This window comes from Leptosomus discolor, chromosome 5, assembly GCF_034619465.1.
Source record: "Leptosomus discolor isolate bLepDis1 chromosome 5, bLepDis1.hap2, whole genome shotgun sequence".
NCBI lineage: Eukaryota > Metazoa > Chordata > Aves > Leptosomiformes > Leptosomidae > Leptosomus > Leptosomus discolor.
The window spans coordinates 58744444-58762763 of NC_141395.1; the positions used below are offsets into that span (position 1 = coordinate 58744444).

Sequence of the window (18320 nt, forward strand, 5' to 3'; positions counted from 1 at the left end):
GGATGCTTAAAGGCCCTGAACTGGCTGTTTTACACAATCATGCAAAGCACAAATTCAATCTGGCATGGAATTGCACACCGAGGCTGCGACAAAAAACTTGCTAAAACTGGGGATATTTTGTGATGGCCTTGTTACCAAAAAACCATATCCTGGGATTTCGTAATTTCCTAGTCTTTAGTTCACGTGCCACTTCGTGTGCTTTACATCCTCATGTAGTCTTTTTATAAAGTGCTCTGGACAAATTGAAACATAATTTAGTCGAACATTAGGCTAGATAAAAATTTATTTGGCTTGATACAGGTGAGATGTAACAACCGAAAAAAAAAAAAACAACCGAACAAAAAAACCCCACCAAAACCCAAAAGGCAGAAAAGATTTTCCAGACATCTGGAAACCTGAGGCACTTGAGATCCCAGCACATGTTTCAGTGAGCCATCATGTGCCAGCGGTTGGACATTTCTCACTAGAGACTCATGTACTGTGGATTTTTCTGCTTGTGGCATATAGTCTGACTCAGTCTGACTTATGTTACTGGAAATAATGTAGAAGGAAGTTTTTTTAGTTGGGCAACATTTGTACATGACATCTTCTAATTTGCTGTGGATTTAGTTATTTTAATTGCCTTTAAGATGCTCAAAACAGGCTCTAATGTATTGTAAGGAAAAGATTGTAGCATTTGGTTTTGGGGATAGTTCATTTAACTGTATGCTTGTTCAGTTAAGAGGCTGCAGGTAGATTCTGTATTATGTGAGTCAATTACCAAGTTACTTTACTGCTTTAAAATAATTACTCTTTTCGTTGTTCGTACTTTCATTCATCCTATCCTAGAAAATGATGCCTAAATTTGCATTCTGAGGCTTTGTTGAATCCTGCTTTGAATCACTGCCAGAGTATTTGATATTTGCTTCTGCATCTTTTAATCTATTTTACAGAACACTGAATATTAGTCAATGGGAGAATATTCCAATTTATTCCAATGGGAATAAATAACTTTGTTAAAATTCTCATCTCTGGATTTCGTAACAGTGAATCATCTGATATTTCCATATTTAATACTACTAAATTATTTAAACTCTTCAATCTAAAAATTGTTCAGTGAATTCTTACTTTAAACATCCTCATCACATGAGAAAGTTTTTGATGCACAATTGAACACCTGGTCAAGAAAACGTCAATGTGTAGGACCCAGGATTTTTTGCACCTAAGCCCAGTTTTGCTGATAGGAGCCACCCAGTAGCTCTGTGATTTCCTGGGACTAGTCAGTGGCAACACCACTTAAAATAGTTCCACCACAGGCTGTAACATGCCAATTCCAATGGCAAACTTGTTTATACAGCATACTGGGCGCTGAATTAGGTAATTGATCTGGCTCTAGTGTTTGAGAGCAAGCTTTCTTCTGTGAAGCCACAGCTTTAATGGCTTAAAATTGTAAGTCCTTAAATGTTTTTTAGTTGTGGGGTTTTGGTTTTGATTTTGGATTTTTTGTCAATGTACTTAGGCACACCAGTGAATGAGAGTAAATTCAGCCTCCTGAAAGGTTCAGGTAGCTTAATGAGACAAAGTTGCTTTCTATAAGATCAGATCAACACTAAACCACCGTTTGGTTCAGTATATCTTTCTGCAGGGAAGTATGACCCGAAACTGAGACTGGTAAAACTGTGGTCTTACACTGAAATGTTACAGAATGTCATGCAAAATCAAGCTGAAATTGCAACTGTTCATTTTTGAAGTGTCCAATTGAAATATGCAAGCAGAGTCCCATGGAAAAACACTGTTTCTTGGCTTTAACAAAACAAAACACCAAAAAAAGGTAAAAATGAACAAACCCTCACCTTGTCTAAAGTAAATATATGTATTTATTTATTTTAATCCAGATTTTTTCATTTAAAAGAAAATACATGAACTTAAAATTCTGAAATTAAATTTGAAAAAAACCCACATAAAAGCTAATACTTTTTGTAAAAATATTAATAAAAAATTACTGTTGAACAAAGTACTCTGCCAGATTTCAGTCTGGTCTTTTTAAATTGAAAGGGTTTCTTTAGAAAAAAAAAATACTGAACACAAAAGCTTCTTACTAGGCTTTCATAGAGTAGCAAAATAAACATACTGTTTGTATTAAGATTAAGTAAATAATTCTGTTGGTGTTAGAAAGGATTTTGCATTTGCATATACCGGTGTTACAATTGGAAACATTTAGCACAGCTTTGATTTATGAATATTTGGATCAGTATTTAAGAGAATATAGTCTCTTCCTCTACTTTTGAAGAGCTGGAAGAACATTGCACAAAGAAGCTGAGTTTGTATTGCTCCTTGCCATCTTATCTGTCTCGTAATTCCTGCCGTATTGTGAAAACTACGATTGAATTCCTGTCAGGAGTATTTTTGCAGGTCTGGGAGCTCATAGACACAATTACACTTCAAATTGGCATAATTTCTTTTGCAGCAAATTCTGATTAAAAAGAAAAATACTTAGTGCAAAAAAAATTTTTACTTTTATATCAAATAAACTGCTTCAGAAATTTCTGATATTTTTGTTCTTTAGATAACAACATTACGTAAATAAATTTTTGAACTGTCTGAGAGTCTTTGATGGAGTAGATGAGGAAATTTTCATTACTTGCTGTACATCATTTGGAGCAAAGCCAGAAAGAAACTATGCAGAGTTTTCTTCATAATTCCAGTTTGAGGACAACAGAGGGGAAAAAAGAGGAACATATTCCTTTTCTGTAGATCAGTTTGTGTGGTAGGCAAGATTTTTATTTCCATGAAAATATTTCTACATTTTAGCAAAAGAAATAAAACTAGGTCACATGCCACAGTGATAGAGCAGATGTGATTGGCACTTTGATGCTGTGGTTTCACACTTGTGACTCTTTCCATAATTTATGTAATGCAAAGAATGATCTCATGATTGGCTGAAGGGTTTTGATCAGAGTTAAGGAACAGCTATGCAGAAAGCTGGAAATTTTACTTCAATAGTGCCATTATATAACCATAATTAATATGAGAAGCTGGAAAAATTATGCAGGTGTAGATGCTTTTGATCAAGAGCAGTTGCACTTCCAAAGATGATGTTGCTTACAGTTATTCTGCTAATTAAAGAATTATCCTGTAAAGTACCAGAAAAAGAAAATAAAACTGATAGAAATGTTTAGTGAAATTTACACATGCTTACGTTTGTTATTTTTGAAAACTCTTGAGAGATTAAGTGAAAATATAGTTTTAAAATGTTGCAAATTGTTGTAAAACACCTCTCTGATTTAGAAAATGTGTTAAAATTGGTCTAAAGTATTGAGTTGTGTGTTTACCCTGATGGTTTTATTGCCTCTCTTTGTGGAGTGAAAACATTGAAGACATGTCTCTACTGTCTAAATACTTTTATCGGGAATGGAAAATAAATAAGAGTTACCTGGTTAAGATTGCAGTGACCTCAGATGGGAGTGCTTGCTGATTTTGAAAAGCAAATATATTTATTTACCCTTGAATTTAAGATGTACTTATCTGTGTGTGTTCTACAGGACATGCTATTTCCATGCCCTTTCACTAGACAGATATATGCACCATATGCCCTGTTGAACTCAAGGGGTTAAGCTAGTAAAGTTACCTATCTCAACACATGAAAAGGAAGAATTAGCCGCAGTTCCCTAGCTACTAGTGTAGCTTTCAACACCTTTTCGATAGTGTCTAGTATTGATAGGATATATAACTGTGAAAGGACGAGAAAATGCACTGAAGTGATCCAAGAAGTAAACTATCATCTTGACATGTTTTTTCTAGCTATTGAAAACCTTTCCATATTGCAACTCATTCTGACAGTGAAACTGTAGAATTCCTGTGATTTAAGTACCATCTGGTTATGCTCAAAGCTTTAAAGCTATTATCTCAGCATAAAATTTCAGCATCCTATACTTTTTTCTTCGCCAAACTATCCATTTTTAAGCCACAAATATTTTTCCAGTCCTTTCAGATTTTATCTAAAAGTATATTTTAACAGTATTTAAATAGCTCTTAAACAATAACAATTTATCTTGATAGATGACATGCTGTGTTTTTTCATTTTATTTTAATTAGCCATTGTGGAACCAAATTCCCTTTTGTTTTATTCCTTTGAATACTGTTTAATTATAGTTATCATGCCAAATATCTTAAAGGTTATTTTACCAATACAGTTTCATTTAACATAAGCCATGTGGAATCAATAGTCCTGTTTCCTAAAGTGAATGCTTGGAAAATCTTACATTCATATGTTAAGAGTACACATCCTTTCCTCATTAGTTGGAAAGTACAGGGATTTTGGCACAGGTTCTGTGTGGAAGCATTGTGCAGCTTTTATATGGATTTTGTTTTTAGCCTTTGATGACACTGTTTAGAATAGGAAGTATCTAATAAGTAAAGCATTTTGTCTAATGTGCTGCCAGTGTGTTTAATATATGCCTGGAGGTCTGAAACATTATCTTCTCCACTACAGTAATATGCATTTAATTCTCTGAAAGCAGAAGGTCGAACTTTTAAAAGGGACTCAAAGTAGATTTTAAACTAAAATAATTTAAAACACATGGGATAGGGGACCAGAGTAATGTACAGTTGGTTTTTATGGTTTAATCATGATCATGTTAATGCACACCAGTAGCTAATTAAAGAAAACTTTTATTGTTCATTTTAAATGGGTTATGTAAAGAGTAAGAGAATTGATAGAATACAGCCCAATGATAAATGTTACCATTACATTTGCTAACAGCAAGCTGATATTGCTGTTCTTGACATCTTTAAAGTATTGGCCCTTTTATTCCATAATAAAGCAAAGAATCTTTTTAGAGTTGCTATACTGAGAGTCATTCCCTGTCATCTCCTTATCCCGTTAGAGGAATACATAAATGATTCCCAAGTTTATTACTAGGCATATTTTCAGGTTAACTGTGAAACTTGGTTGGGAGGCTTGATGCTTACCTAGCTGAAATTGATGCAATGAGTCCCAGTGGAACTTCTACCGCTTTATTTTGTACCCAGTTGTGTTGTATAAAGCTGCCTTGCAAGTCATTACTCACTTGTTCCAACCTTTATAATACATGTGGTAAGAGCATACATAGTCAAAGTTTCATTGTGGAACCAGGTGGTGTGGAAAACCGTAACAGGATATGGTGTCTTTCACCTTTTGGGCACTAGTTCATATTCCATACTGCTTAGTACTGAGCAGAAGTTACCATCTGACTGCTGTTCAGTGACCTGCATGAATTGATTTGGGGTCTTAGTAAAGTTTCTGTAGTCGAATGTCCGCATAACAGGAAACTCGGCAGTTGGGACCAATTAGCACCCTTGCAGTAGTCTTCACAGAGAAACTGTAGTCTGAATGGGGATGGAGGCATAGCTACTTTCTTACCTTCCTCGTGCTGCTTTGCATAGAACAGCACATTTAATAAATACTTAATTGTAATAAGAGGCAGAAAAAAGAACTAGGCTTCAAGTTAAAGCTACTTAGGTGTGAGAAGGGAGGATCTGTTCAGAAATCAGAAGTAATGTGCTTTCTCCCTCTACTCAGTCATACACATGCAATATAATCTTCTCCTTGGAAGATTATAATTTAGTGGATGACATTGTATTTTCAATCCCTCTAGCCAAGTCAAGCACAACCTAAGTGTCAGGTAGCTGTAGAAATTTCTTCTGCATAGCAGAGAACAAGAGAATACCATGTAGTACCCATAAAAGCGTCATTGACTACAGAACCATGCTTTCTAAAAAGATTTTTCATCAGACTGAACTAATTACTATTGAGTAATTAAAAATTGCTGGGTTTAGCAGCATATGCCCTCTGCTTCATTTCAGGCTCCATTTCCATGAAATGATAAGGCAAGGTTGTTTCACAGCTCTGTTCTTTCTGCCTTCTGCTTGCCCTCAATACATGAGCAATAAAATAATCTATACCGGTTTTGAAAGTGCCATCCATGCAGCATATGAGCAAAGCACTTTATAATTTACCAGACAGAAAGTCTGAGGTATAAATAGCCTAACTTTGCTACGGTATCAGGAGGAATCAGGATTGCTTGGCTCACAATGTAGTAATTCATTAAAATGGTATCTAGTTATTTTTACAGAGGCTGCATTAAAAGTAGTATCACGTTTACAAGTCGGTGATATGAGTCTGCCATAGAAATCAGCCACAAGGAATTTTGTTGGTTATTTCAAAAATACGTACATGAGTGAATCTGAAGATTGTAACTGGAGCTGGCAAAAACTTTTTCAAAGAAAATCTCAGCTAGTTAATGGTTCTGTTTCAGGATTTCCTCTGTAATACTTTTTTTTCTAGTATGTTCATTCCTTTAAAGAAAAGGAGAGAGGGTTGCTCCCTTTGTTTCATAAAGCACAATATAAAGGAACCTTTAAAAAACTGCTTTTCTTTAATTCCCCCACAACCCAATTTCTGCAGTATATGTAGAATCTATTAATATTGCTGCATAAAAACCAAAGTCTGAAGAAATTCAGTAATTCATTGCCCTTCATTCCTATAGTTCAGGTGCTGATAAATTTTGTAAGTACTTGTAATTCATTATTATATTTTTCAAGAGCAAGTTAAAGTATGGTTTGGCCTAGTTTATATCTCCCTTTTCAAAGATTCACTAGGGTGAAGAAGATTAAAAGAAAACATTGAAGTAAGTCCCAGAATGAAGAAATTAAATCACTGAGCCAAAAAAAAACCCAACAAAATGTTGGCCATCATCAGGGTGGAGGTTGAGAACAAGACAGAAGGTATCATTTTACTGCTACATAAAACCATAGTGATCCCAATTCTTGAATACTGCATAAACTACTAAAGAAGTGCATAGTGGAGTTACAGAAGTAGAGAAGGGAAGCTAAAATGAGTAAAGGTGCTGGAGCAGCTTCTTTGTGAGAAGCTTAAAAATACTCTTCTGTCTGGGGAGGAGAAGGCTGAGGGGGGCGGTGATCAAGTCATAGCAGCACTGATAAAGCTGAGTGTAGACCTGAATGTTTAAATCATGTAGTATAAAAGATCGGGGAAATGCAGTGACACTAGTAGGACATTGGTTTAAACCAAAGAAAAAAAATTAGAACTTCCTGCCCCAGAATGCTGTGGAGGCCAGACACTGTCAGCATATTCAAAAACGAAGTGGACAAATTTGTGGGCAAGAAGTCCAGAAATGGTTGCTAAAACAACTACACAGACATGTGCCACTGGCATCCCAAATGCAACAGCTGTGGGTGCTGGGGGAGCAGGAGAGGAACAGACTGCAGGAAGTGGCCATGGTCCACGGTCTCTCTCAACAGTGTCTTCTCCTAGTGCTGTCAGAAGCAGCATACTGGTCTGGATGGATCACGAGTGTGATTGAGTTGGGCATTGCTTCCTTTAGCTCTTGTATGGAGCAGAGCAGAAAAAATTATTCTGGGCAACACAGATGGAAGTGTTAGTTATGCTGTGGAAGCTACACAGAGTGAATGCATGACTCTCAACTCCATGTGAATCTGAGGAGTTGGCCCTACATCGTTATCATCATTATTATTATTGTTGTTGTTTTTATTATTATTATTATTACATTTCTGTGGGGAGAGTTACAATATTTTAGCATATGCTTCCCAGCTTGTCCTCAAGCTCTTTGTAGGATTTCTACTTGTTTCACAAGCAGTGTTGAAAGTGTTTTCTTCCTGAAGCACTTCCTTGTCTGATATCTCTGTCTCTTGACCTGGTACTATGTGGTCCCTGGACACAGCATTGCAAGGTTTTGTTTCACTGTTGCATTTCCTGTGGTAGAAGGAACGTTCTGGAACGTTCTTTTTTCTGTTTATCAGTGGTGTATGTTTGCTTTTTGAAGTATTGCTATATGTAATGATTTCTCATGTGGAACCCCGTGAATATCACAGCCAAGAACATATGTAGCCTTGGTGAGCCCTGGTAAGCTAAGAACTCATACCCCATCACAGAGACAGTCTTTAGATAATGCCGATGTTTCCTTCAACTTTGTTGTTTTATATAAGACAGCTGTCATTTCCGTGACTCTTAAGAAAAATATTTTTTCTACAACATAATATTTATATATTTCAGCTTGCAATTTCCATTTATTTTTCTGTGATTTTGTGGTAGATTAATATTACATTCTATTTCATCTAATCGTGGTAAAATATGTTAGTGCCAAAGAGGACTTTTTGAGCATCAGTGCTCGAAACTGGAAAACAATTCTGACTAGGCTTTTTATTTACAGTGCATTATTTCACAGAGATAGGGTTTACATTAAGCCATAAACTTCTTGTAGCTTCTTTAGAGTTTAAAAAAGTTTAACCTTTTTTTTTTAAAAAAAAAAAAAAACAACAAACATTTAAGCCTAGAAATCTTTACTTCTTATTTTTTGCCTTCACATGTTCTTTTGGCACTTCATCTGTTGTGAGTCATCATTTCATTGGAACAGACACCTGCTGTGTTTTCATGAGTGATTACTGTGTTAACTTGGCAGATAGTTTTTTATAATTCTCTTCTTTGACATCATGTTTATATAGTGATTGTTTGCTGCCACTGAAATGGAAATAGTTGGGATATGGATATCGTAAGTTAATATAATATTTTCCTTTGCAGGTTTCCAAACAAGAGCAGAAAAAAATGGATGTGTCTGATGGAGGAACGGTTGAGACTTCTTCCCGTTATAGTGGGGCACAGGACAGTGGAATTGGCAGTGACAGTGTTAAGATCAGAATCGTTCAGATCGAGCAGCACAGTGGTACCAGCCAGCACCGCATTGCCCGTCCTTCCCGCCAGTCTTCCATCGTGAAGAATCTCAATTTCATTCCCTTTGACATTTTCATTACAGCAAGTCGAGTCTCCTTGATGACTTACTCATGTACCGCCTTACCTAAAACAAAATCAGTACAAGATCAGAAAGATGGTGAGAAAATAAGCAAAAGCTCCTTGAACCTTCCAGAAGCAGGATCAGGTGGCAGCCATGATGCCAAGAAGCCCAGTCAGCCATGCATTTCCTCCGTCACAGCAGACGATCTTTTGAACAGTAACGTTCCCCTGTCTGCTGGGAGAAAAGCTGGTCTTTTGTCACTGGAAAGTCTGCATGCTTCCACAAGATCGTCTGCTCGACAAGCCCTGGGTATAACCGTTGTTCGGCAGCCTGGTCGCAGGGGAACTGGGGACATAGAGCTTCAGCCATTTCTCTACCTCATTGTATCACAGCCCTCTCTGCTCCTGAGCTGCCACCACAGAAAGCAAAAGGTTGAAATATCGGTGTTCGATGCTGGTCTTAAAGGAATAGCCTCAGACTACAAGTGTACAGGTAAAAGCGTTTAACATTCACTTCTGGTTATAGCTGTCAAAATTATTGCACATCTCAAAGTTAATACAGTGGTGGAAAACACCTGAGAGACTTTTAGGATGTCTTTGAAAATCAATCAGTAAATATACATCTTTTTAGGGTTATACCCCACAGCTGAATCAAGTGTGGAAACTGTTTGAAATTAATGAAGATCTAACTTTTTAGCAACCAGTTCTTCCTGTTCCTCAGTATTACTTTCTCATTACCAGATCTCAAAAGGGATTGTTGCATTACTTTAACTTCTCAATGTTTTTGAAGGAAGTAAGAGTTGTAAGCCAAGTGATTTCATAAAAAGCACTTTTTTATGACTGAATATCACAATATTTTCCTATACTAGCCTACTGATAAAATTTAAAGATAAACATTGTAGAAGCACCTGGTGTTTTGATCATAAAGTGTAAGAAAATTATAGTGATCTTCCAAATGGCATCTGATGATGTCATATATTTTAAGTTTTCATTCAGCTGAGTAATAGGGTTTCGCAAGAATTTCCTTCTCTTAATGAATGGCCTTTTTTTTTTTTGCATTTTGTATATAAAGCTTATAATAAGAAATATCAGAATAACTGTTCAGTAGAAAATATTCTGAAATTTTCTGTCTTACCTGTACTGCTGAAGAGAGAAATCAAATTATTGCAATTCATTTGTCTCGACAGCCAGTACTGGGTATAAGGACTAAATGAGATACGTCATTACAGAGTGTTATCCAAAAAAATTGTAAACAAGGATCTAGAGATCTGCTGAGCACACAGACAGAAAAATATGAGGTTTTAAATTGTTTGCTGAATGACAGCTGTAGGTAAAAAACATTACTAGTTTTTTCCTGCCAGAGTTCATACAGCACCCTAGTTGTGAAAACTGGTATACAGTTTATTGTGCAGCTATACCAAATCTTTGCTGAATGAGATTGTATCTTTGCAAAACCGGCATTAAGTTAATGTGCTTATGCAAAAGACTAAAAATGCTATTTTTAATAGATCTTCACAGTTTTTCAGAAATCCGAATTACAGTGAAACTTTTTAAGAGGGATTAAATAGTGAGGAAGATTAGACAGCTGGAAAGAAGATACTTAAAACTGAGAGAAGATTCATTCTCTGCCATGTTTTCTTTTATCATTCTTCCATTTTCACCTTTCTCTGCTGTTGCTGTCTTGTCCTGAAAAACACATCTGTGTCATGAATTTGATTTACTGCAGATTCCCATGTATATTTGTTAAGTACTATATAAAAGGTGGTCATAGTAGCAATTAATATGAAAAGAATTTACAAATCAATTAAAACAAAGCTTGAAGGAAAATTTGAGTAGCTGTAAGTTGAAGACCACAACTTCATTAACTTAGGGTTTTGGAAAGATGCAATAAGACTTCTTCATTTCTCATGTCTGAGGCATTCAAGTGTGTCCTTGTACAAGCTGCCACCACATTACCAACAAACTGGCCAAAGTTCTCTCCGTTCTGCTCCTGCAATTAACTTCTGAAGTCTTTCACCATCTTCATGTCTACGGGGGACATTCTAGAAAAAGCTGTAATGAAGTCTCCCTACAAATTGAAAGTTGATCAGAGAGCACGGAAGCGTGGCAAGAAGCTTAAATAATAAAGACAGTAGGAACATACAGCCTGAGAGCTCCCCGGTCACTAGCAGTTCAAGAGAGAATCAAAGAGGTCTTCAAATCACAGAATCATAAGGCTGGAAAAAACCTCTAAGATCATCAAGTCCAACCGTCATCCCAACACCACCATGCCCTGTAAACCATGTCCCAAAGTGCCGCATCTACACATTTTTTAAACACCTCCAGGGATGGTGACTCCACCACTTCCCTGGGCAGCTTGTTCCAATGTTTGACCACTCTTGGAGGACCGAAGATTAGCCCTGCGTGGGTCTTACCCTTTTCTTCAACTTTTTGTCTCCATGTCAGGCAACGATAAAAGAGTGTGTGGGCAGGTGTCAGACATTATGTGAAAGCAGAAGTTCTGGTCTCATCATGCTACCTTTGTGGGCAGTAGTAAGTACCATACTCATGTATCAGACAGAATCCTGTGCTTGCTACCGAAGCATGAGGGCTCTTTTCAAAAGAGTTTGAGAGGTGGATGCAGTAGTTCTAGTGCCTAAAAACACCATCCTAAATGTATTAACAAATTAATAAAACCACACTTCAAGTCACACACTAATTCACACAGCAAAACAGGTAGTATAAAGTTTATATTGCCTCTTGTTTAGTAAAACCTGCTGTGCTTGTAAGTGCATTGTTCAGGATTAATGTTGTCATACCACTGCAATTACATGTTAGTTCTGGAATTTTCTATTTTTCATTTCTAGCACATGGATTTGAGGGGAAAATAGCCATGTGTCTGTATATATATATATATATATATATATATATATGTGTGTATGTATATATATATATATGCACACTCTATGTATTGCACATCATATAATACAGCATCAGGAGCTTTGCATGGCATTTTCTGTGCTGCTGCAGTCAATTTCATCAATCATGCCAATTTTTCTTGACATAGTGACTGTTTGCTGACAGCTTTGTCTGAAAGAGGTGTATCATTCAATCAAAGAACAATATAAAGTTAGTTTGAAAGAAGTGTTAGCTTCTCTCCCTCTGTACAATAGGTATGCACTATATTCCTGTATTTCTCTGTATATCGAGGACTGGAGGGTGGGAAGAGGAAATAAATGATGTTTAATTTACAGTGAATGTTACTAAGGAATATTTCCAGTTAGACTTTCTAGAAGACTGCTCTTCTTGTGTCTATATGTATGCATGCAACTATCTTGCCATTGTCTAAGGTAGGATGGGGAAGAGGACACAAGCTAAACATAAAAAATACATTTTAACTGGATTATAAGAACTGATGGAGCACATTCATCTTAAAAAACCCCCATTTAAACAGTGGACTAGGCAAGCAGGCCTGATGAAAGCGTTGTGTGCGTTACATCAGATGATGGAGATGGGCCATAGCACAGCAGCGTCTCAAAACGTTGGGCCTATAACATAGCAAATTTCATCACAACCTAAAAAATTGAGACTTGTCTGGGCAAAAGGAAAAATACGTGATGTTTTTTACAAAGTTTTATTGGTGCTCCTGTAGGGTTAGTTTCTCATTACTTTTACTAATATAGTTAAGCTATATCCATATATCCTGCATGACAATATTTTAGGGATGTTTTAAAGCATTTGGAAAAATTGTTTTGAAACAATTTTGTGTGTAATTCTGAAGACTCAACTACTGTTAGTTCAACAGCAGTAGATTCAGGTCTTATGAAATACGTGCTATAATTTCTTGTGACCTTTCTAAAAATCTACAGTTCTGAAATAATTCTCAAATCTAGCAAGGCAGAAGCAAATAGAAAATTCTACTGTGAAATTAGGAAAGTCTTATTTTTTGATGGATGTTAGATCTGAAAAAAGCTTCAGGGTAAAGAAAAGCTGGTAATAGTTTGGATCTAATTATGTTTTCCATCCCTCAACTCCCGTTAGTGTATTTCTAAGAAATATTTTTCAGGTTTAAGTCAACAAAGAATACTCTAGAATTTAGAAATGTTTCTAACAAATAGTTTGATGAAAGTGTGTTTTATGAAGCTTTGAATAAAATAGGGAAATTACTCTGTAAAACTGTACCAGCATGAATTTTAAAGAGAACAATAGTTAATGCTGGGCTGGTGACAAAATTAAGCTTACTGCCTTGTGATGGTTTACTGCTTTGAACATGTGTAGAAATGAAGTTTTTAATACTGTTCCAAAGCCACATACATTTTATTTGGGACAAGGGTTTTGTTCTTATTTTTGAAAGATTTCATGTTAATAGAGCTTAAAGACTTGCACATTAAGTTATCACTGGTTTTTGTGAGAGAGAGTATTGCGCAGTGGCTGAAACACCAAAAGAACTTGGCTCCTCTGTCACTTGCTGTGTTATTTTTTTGCTTACTTTCTGAAACATGAAAGAAATAAGAACTTAAGAATAAAATAGGAGGAAATAGGCTGTTTAAAAGTTAAGTATTGTTAGTGTGTTAATTAACAGTTAGTAGCAGCACATTTCCGTCAGGCCAGTGTCTGTGTGTGGGAGTATTTGCCTGCCTTGGAGCTAAAGACCTGATGGTTGTGCTTTCAATTTTCTCAGTCCTTCTCTCCAACCAAGTCCACTGGCAAGTCAGTTTGTAGGAAGAGGAGACTTACTAGGCTATTGAATTGTTAGTTGAATTTTATTATGGTTGCACTAAACTGCTTAATTTGTGGTTTAAACTGGTTTTGTAATTGCACAGCTTGATTGCAATTGTGCTACTGCCAGGTATAGGAACTTCAAATCAAAGTAAATAAATTAATGGGATAAATATTCACTGCTTAATAAGCACCATTAAAAAGACTAGTTGCTCCCTGAGTTTACTTGTAAGATTCTGTATAAATAGCCTGAAAGATACTATAAAACAACTTTTTTTTTATTCAATGCTCATCCTACATTTAATGAAAAGTCATCTGCTAACCGTTAGTTTTTGCAAACAGAGCATTGACCATTTCCACTTAAATAAAAGTGGGTGCAATTGTTTTTAATGTAATCTCATAAACCGCTTTTATAAATATTTTTTTAAATCTTTATTTGCTTTGTTTCAGGTAATGTCATCCAGATACAGAATTGCCTCATTTCCTGAGCATTGTGCTCTGGGCATTCTTGAAAAATCTTTTTTCTATTTGTTTGTTTGTTTACTTTCAAAGAGGAGGTTGTGGTGCTTGGTTGTTTTAAGGGAGAGAAATTTCTCAGTAAATATGTTATGCGTGGAATTTCTTCAACTTCCGCCAGCAAAGCATTTGCAAAAACAGGCATTGTGAGGCCATCCAGAATTATTTTTGATTTTTATTTTATTTTATCTTATTTTATTTTATTTTATTTTTACACCCACGCCTTTGATGGCAGGGGGTCCATGAAGAGCAGATGCAGTAGCTAAGACCACATGTAACCTCTGATCTAATGGAAAGCCCAGGCTGCAAGGAGAGCAGTGCAGGCTGGCTCTGGCAGGAAGTCTGATTCACTGCTGCTCTGTCAGCCTGTGCTTCCTACGAGGCAGAGAGGATTTAAGGCTGTTTCCTAGCATAGCATTGAGGGAGTTCTGCTGGAGTGTCACCTGTTCCCCTCTGAGTATATTTATTGTCCAGTACATCTGCATCCATGGAGGGGGGGTCGTGCAGCCCCCACCCGTAAAGACAAGCTGGCCTGGGAATGTACATTCCTCAGGTTACTGTAAGTGCTCATTTTTGAACTTCCTGACACAGCACTTGTGAGTACGCTAGTAGAAATGTTTTCCCACTTGTGTTCTTTAAATTCCGATGGAAACCATTTTTAAAACAAGACCAAACGTTCCACTTCAGAGCTCGAAATGCAGAGATGATTGCAGCATCGTACTGGCTTTTAAAATTGACTGCAGACCAAAATATGATTCATCCATTGAAATAAAAGCATGTTGCAGAGCTCGTTTGGTCTGGGTAAGGTTCCAGCTGAACAGGCCAAGTTGCTGTCCCGCACACACACTCGGTAGCCCTGTCCCTCCCTGGCGGCTGCTTGGGTGCGCCCCCTGCCCCGTTAAGGCCTCCCACAGGCTATGCCCCCTGAGTTGCCCTGGCTCTCAGCTGCAAACTGGAACAAACCCACATTTTGGAGAATTAAAATCTCCAAGATGTGAAATTTCTCCTGCTTCCCTCCTTTCCTTTCCCTTTAGTTCCCCTTTCCGTTCAGAAGCTTGGTTTTTGCTGTCTGCTGTTAACATAAGAATGAGGGGGTAGCAGATGAGATCAAAAGCTTGCAAATTCAAATCAAGTGTAGGAAGATACTTCATAAACTGGAAGTCTGAAACTGGGGTGTGGACCTTAGCAAGACTAAAAGTGGCTTTGAATGTTTGGGTGGATTCAGAAATAGCCAGATTTTTTTTTTTTAAAAAAAAAAAAAACAAAGGCAGGGGGAAATGTGGACTTATTGAAGGCCTCAGCTTCTCAGTCTTACAGATTTTGAATTACAGTCTTGTTTGTCGATCTGCGATAGTTGTCTCACCATTTTTCTTTTGCTGCCACAGACAAATTTTTCACATGGTGTAGAGGATAGAATTTCTGGCCGTCTTCACCGCTCTTCACTTCTCAAGCCTTTCTTTTCTCTCTTGGCTTGCTGTGGAGTAATTCTAGCCTCTCCTTTTACTTATATATGCATCCCTTGGGTTTTGTCCAGCATTTTCTTTATACAAATAACTGCAAATTTAAGTGTTGATTTTTGGGAGAATCATAGAAAATGGAAATGGAAATGACCTATTATAATACATTATTCAGGCCAGTTCCCTGCTGATACATAATTGTTCCCTATTGTATATTTTATAGTGTTCTGTCAAGTGTATTTTTAAACATTCTGAATGTTTCCATCGTTTCCTTGAGGGAGAGGAGTCCTTTTTCTAACAGCTCTCTATGTCAGGAATTCCTCACTTTTCAGCCTAAATTTTCTCTTTTTTCATTCTACTCAGCATATGCTGTTTCCTACCTTAGAAAGTATTTTAGTCAAGATACACATATTTCAGTCTTTTGACCTTTGACGTAAATGAATTCATGTTACCCAGATACATTTTATAGCTCCTATTTGGAACTCCCTTCAAGTTTTTGAGATATAAACCTCTGGATTTTAGTTTTCTTCTCATTATGTAAAACCACATTTTTTACATCGTTGACTAGATTGCTTTCAGTTCATGGACTATATGGCAAGACTTAAAACTGATAATCCTTAAAGTGGACAGTTTTTAATCATGTCCAGAAGGAATGGGGATTCCCACCTTTACCTCATGGCTGTAACTCTGATTTAGAACTTTACTCTGGATGAATCTCTTCCTCTACTCTACTTTTGCTAATCACAGAACAATGGCTGTGAATTTTAAGCTCAAAGAAAAGCTATGGATGTGGGTAACCGAAGGGAGGGTCTGCAGGATGGCAATCATCCAGCACTACTTCCTGAGCCCACAGAGCTCCAGACAGCATCTCTAAATGCCAGACATACCATTTTCCTACCTCCCTCAAGTGCCAAGCTTTGTAGTCAGCCTCTAAAAGCACAGCTACTAGTTTCAACTCATAGATACCCAAGCCAGATATGAATGCACTCCCATAATGATTGGAGTCAGAATAGACAAATTAACACTATATGCTAACACACAAACATGCTGATTAGCCCTGCGAATGAGGAAGGTGTTTTAACTGCCTGCCTAAATCATCCCCAAGACTGACACCGATGAAATCAGAGCCATGGGATGAGCCCCTGTGCCACTAATCACACCATAAATAGAAGATGTTTTCCTAATCCCATGAACCTGTTTTTATTTCAGATCCATATCTGGCATATTTGGATGTATGGTCAAGGCTGTTACTCAGGTTCCAAATTAACCGCATGCCATGTGCATGGAAGCACTCAAACTACTTCTTTGCATGGCCCTTTGGGATTATTACCTGGATGCAAAATTCTGTCAGTGTAACTATCCTGCTTCCAGAAGTAGCTCAGTTTCAAAATAACACGGTTTCACTTGAACTAAGAAAAGAATGCTTGACATCAGTAAGGCCAGTGCTGGGTTAAAAGTGATGTATTTTGTTGGCTGGGCTACTTTTGCGCATTAAGGTTTCTTTGTGTTGTGTTCCTAATCTGTAAATTCTGGAGTCACTCTCATTATTCATGTATCCCAGTCCTGCAGTGCCCCAGGTAATGAAGAGGTGACAGTCCTGCGCTCCTTGGAGACCTGACAGAACAAAATAAACTCCTGAGAGCCCTGTGGTTCCTTTTTTTTTTTTTTTTTTTTGTGCTTACGTGCTGCAATTCCCAGTGCCCTGAGGGCAGTGTTTGTATAGCTAATGTATTATGTCATGCAAGGATTTTCTGCTATGTAAGTTCTTTTCATCAGAGATATTTTCATCTTTAAACAGCTACAACTTTGAAATAATTATTAGGTATTTTATAACATAAACACATCTTAGGATAATAGGAATACCTGTAAATGTATTCTGCAAAACAAATGTTTGACTGAATTTCCTGGTTTTTCTGAAAAGGTGATGGATGATCTAGATTGCTGTATACAGTATGTGATGGTACCTTTCAGAAATGAGACAAAATAATGGCGTATTGCAACATTTTCCTCCATGTTGGTACACCTAAATGTTTATACTAATACTCCTGAAGGAACAGTAACTTAGAGAACAATTTAATTGATTCAGTGATGTTTATTGCACAATGTTCAGTAATTTTTACAGTGCTTTACACTATATATTCAGAAAAACATTAGCATATTGCTTATTTATGATGAGCTACTAGCACAAAACAAGATCTATGGTATAGATCCAAGCCAGAGATAACGTCCTTGTTCAGAACAACCACAAAACTATATTTTGGAAAAGATGTGTACTTTGATGGTAAGGACTTCTTATAATTTCCAGTATACTAGGCAAACTCCAGACGCAGGAAACAAGATACTCCCTAAAGCAGTTACTATAGAAAAGGGAGTGTGCCACACCATTCTGGTTAGTGTAATTAAAGGAAAGGGCAAGGAACCATAAAAACATAGAAATTCACATGGAAGATATACAAATCCATTGTATGCAGTGACAGCTCTTAAATAACTGTTGAGAGCTGACTTTATAAATGTATAGCAGGAATAAAGGGAAGGAAAGGCCGTAATGTATATGCCATGCAGTACAAATGCTGCTGTAAAGTCATTGCCTGAAAATTGATCAAATAAAAACAGAAGAATGTGCTAACTTTTGATCTTTTCCATATAGATCTAAAGTCATGATCAATTGGTTTCAGTAGGTTCTTTGAAATCACATAAGGGTTCATATGTGCCAAGTTTTATATGAATCACATGATAAGGTCAAGAAATACAAATTCCAAAGCTGACTTTATATACCCAGTCCACATATGACTGTGATATCACGATACCATATGTTGACTATAATAGTGGGTATGTAAATACTGTTCTTGAAAGCAATCCAT

At 36.8% G+C, this 18320-nt stretch overlaps 1 protein-coding gene across 3 annotated transcripts in view; it reads left to right on the forward strand.

Annotated features, from left to right (window-relative positions):
* VPS13B (vacuolar protein sorting 13 homolog B) overlaps positions 1–18320 on the forward strand; it is a 480656-nt gene that overhangs the window by 354103 nt on the left and 108233 nt on the right. For all 3 annotated transcript variants that reach the window (XM_086465731.1, XM_086465733.1, XM_086465732.1), the window contains exon 33: positions 8579–9281. In XM_086465731.1, the coding sequence (XP_086321857.1) occupies positions 8579–9281 (703 nt within the window). The remainder of the gene's footprint in view (positions 1–8578; positions 9282–18320) is intronic.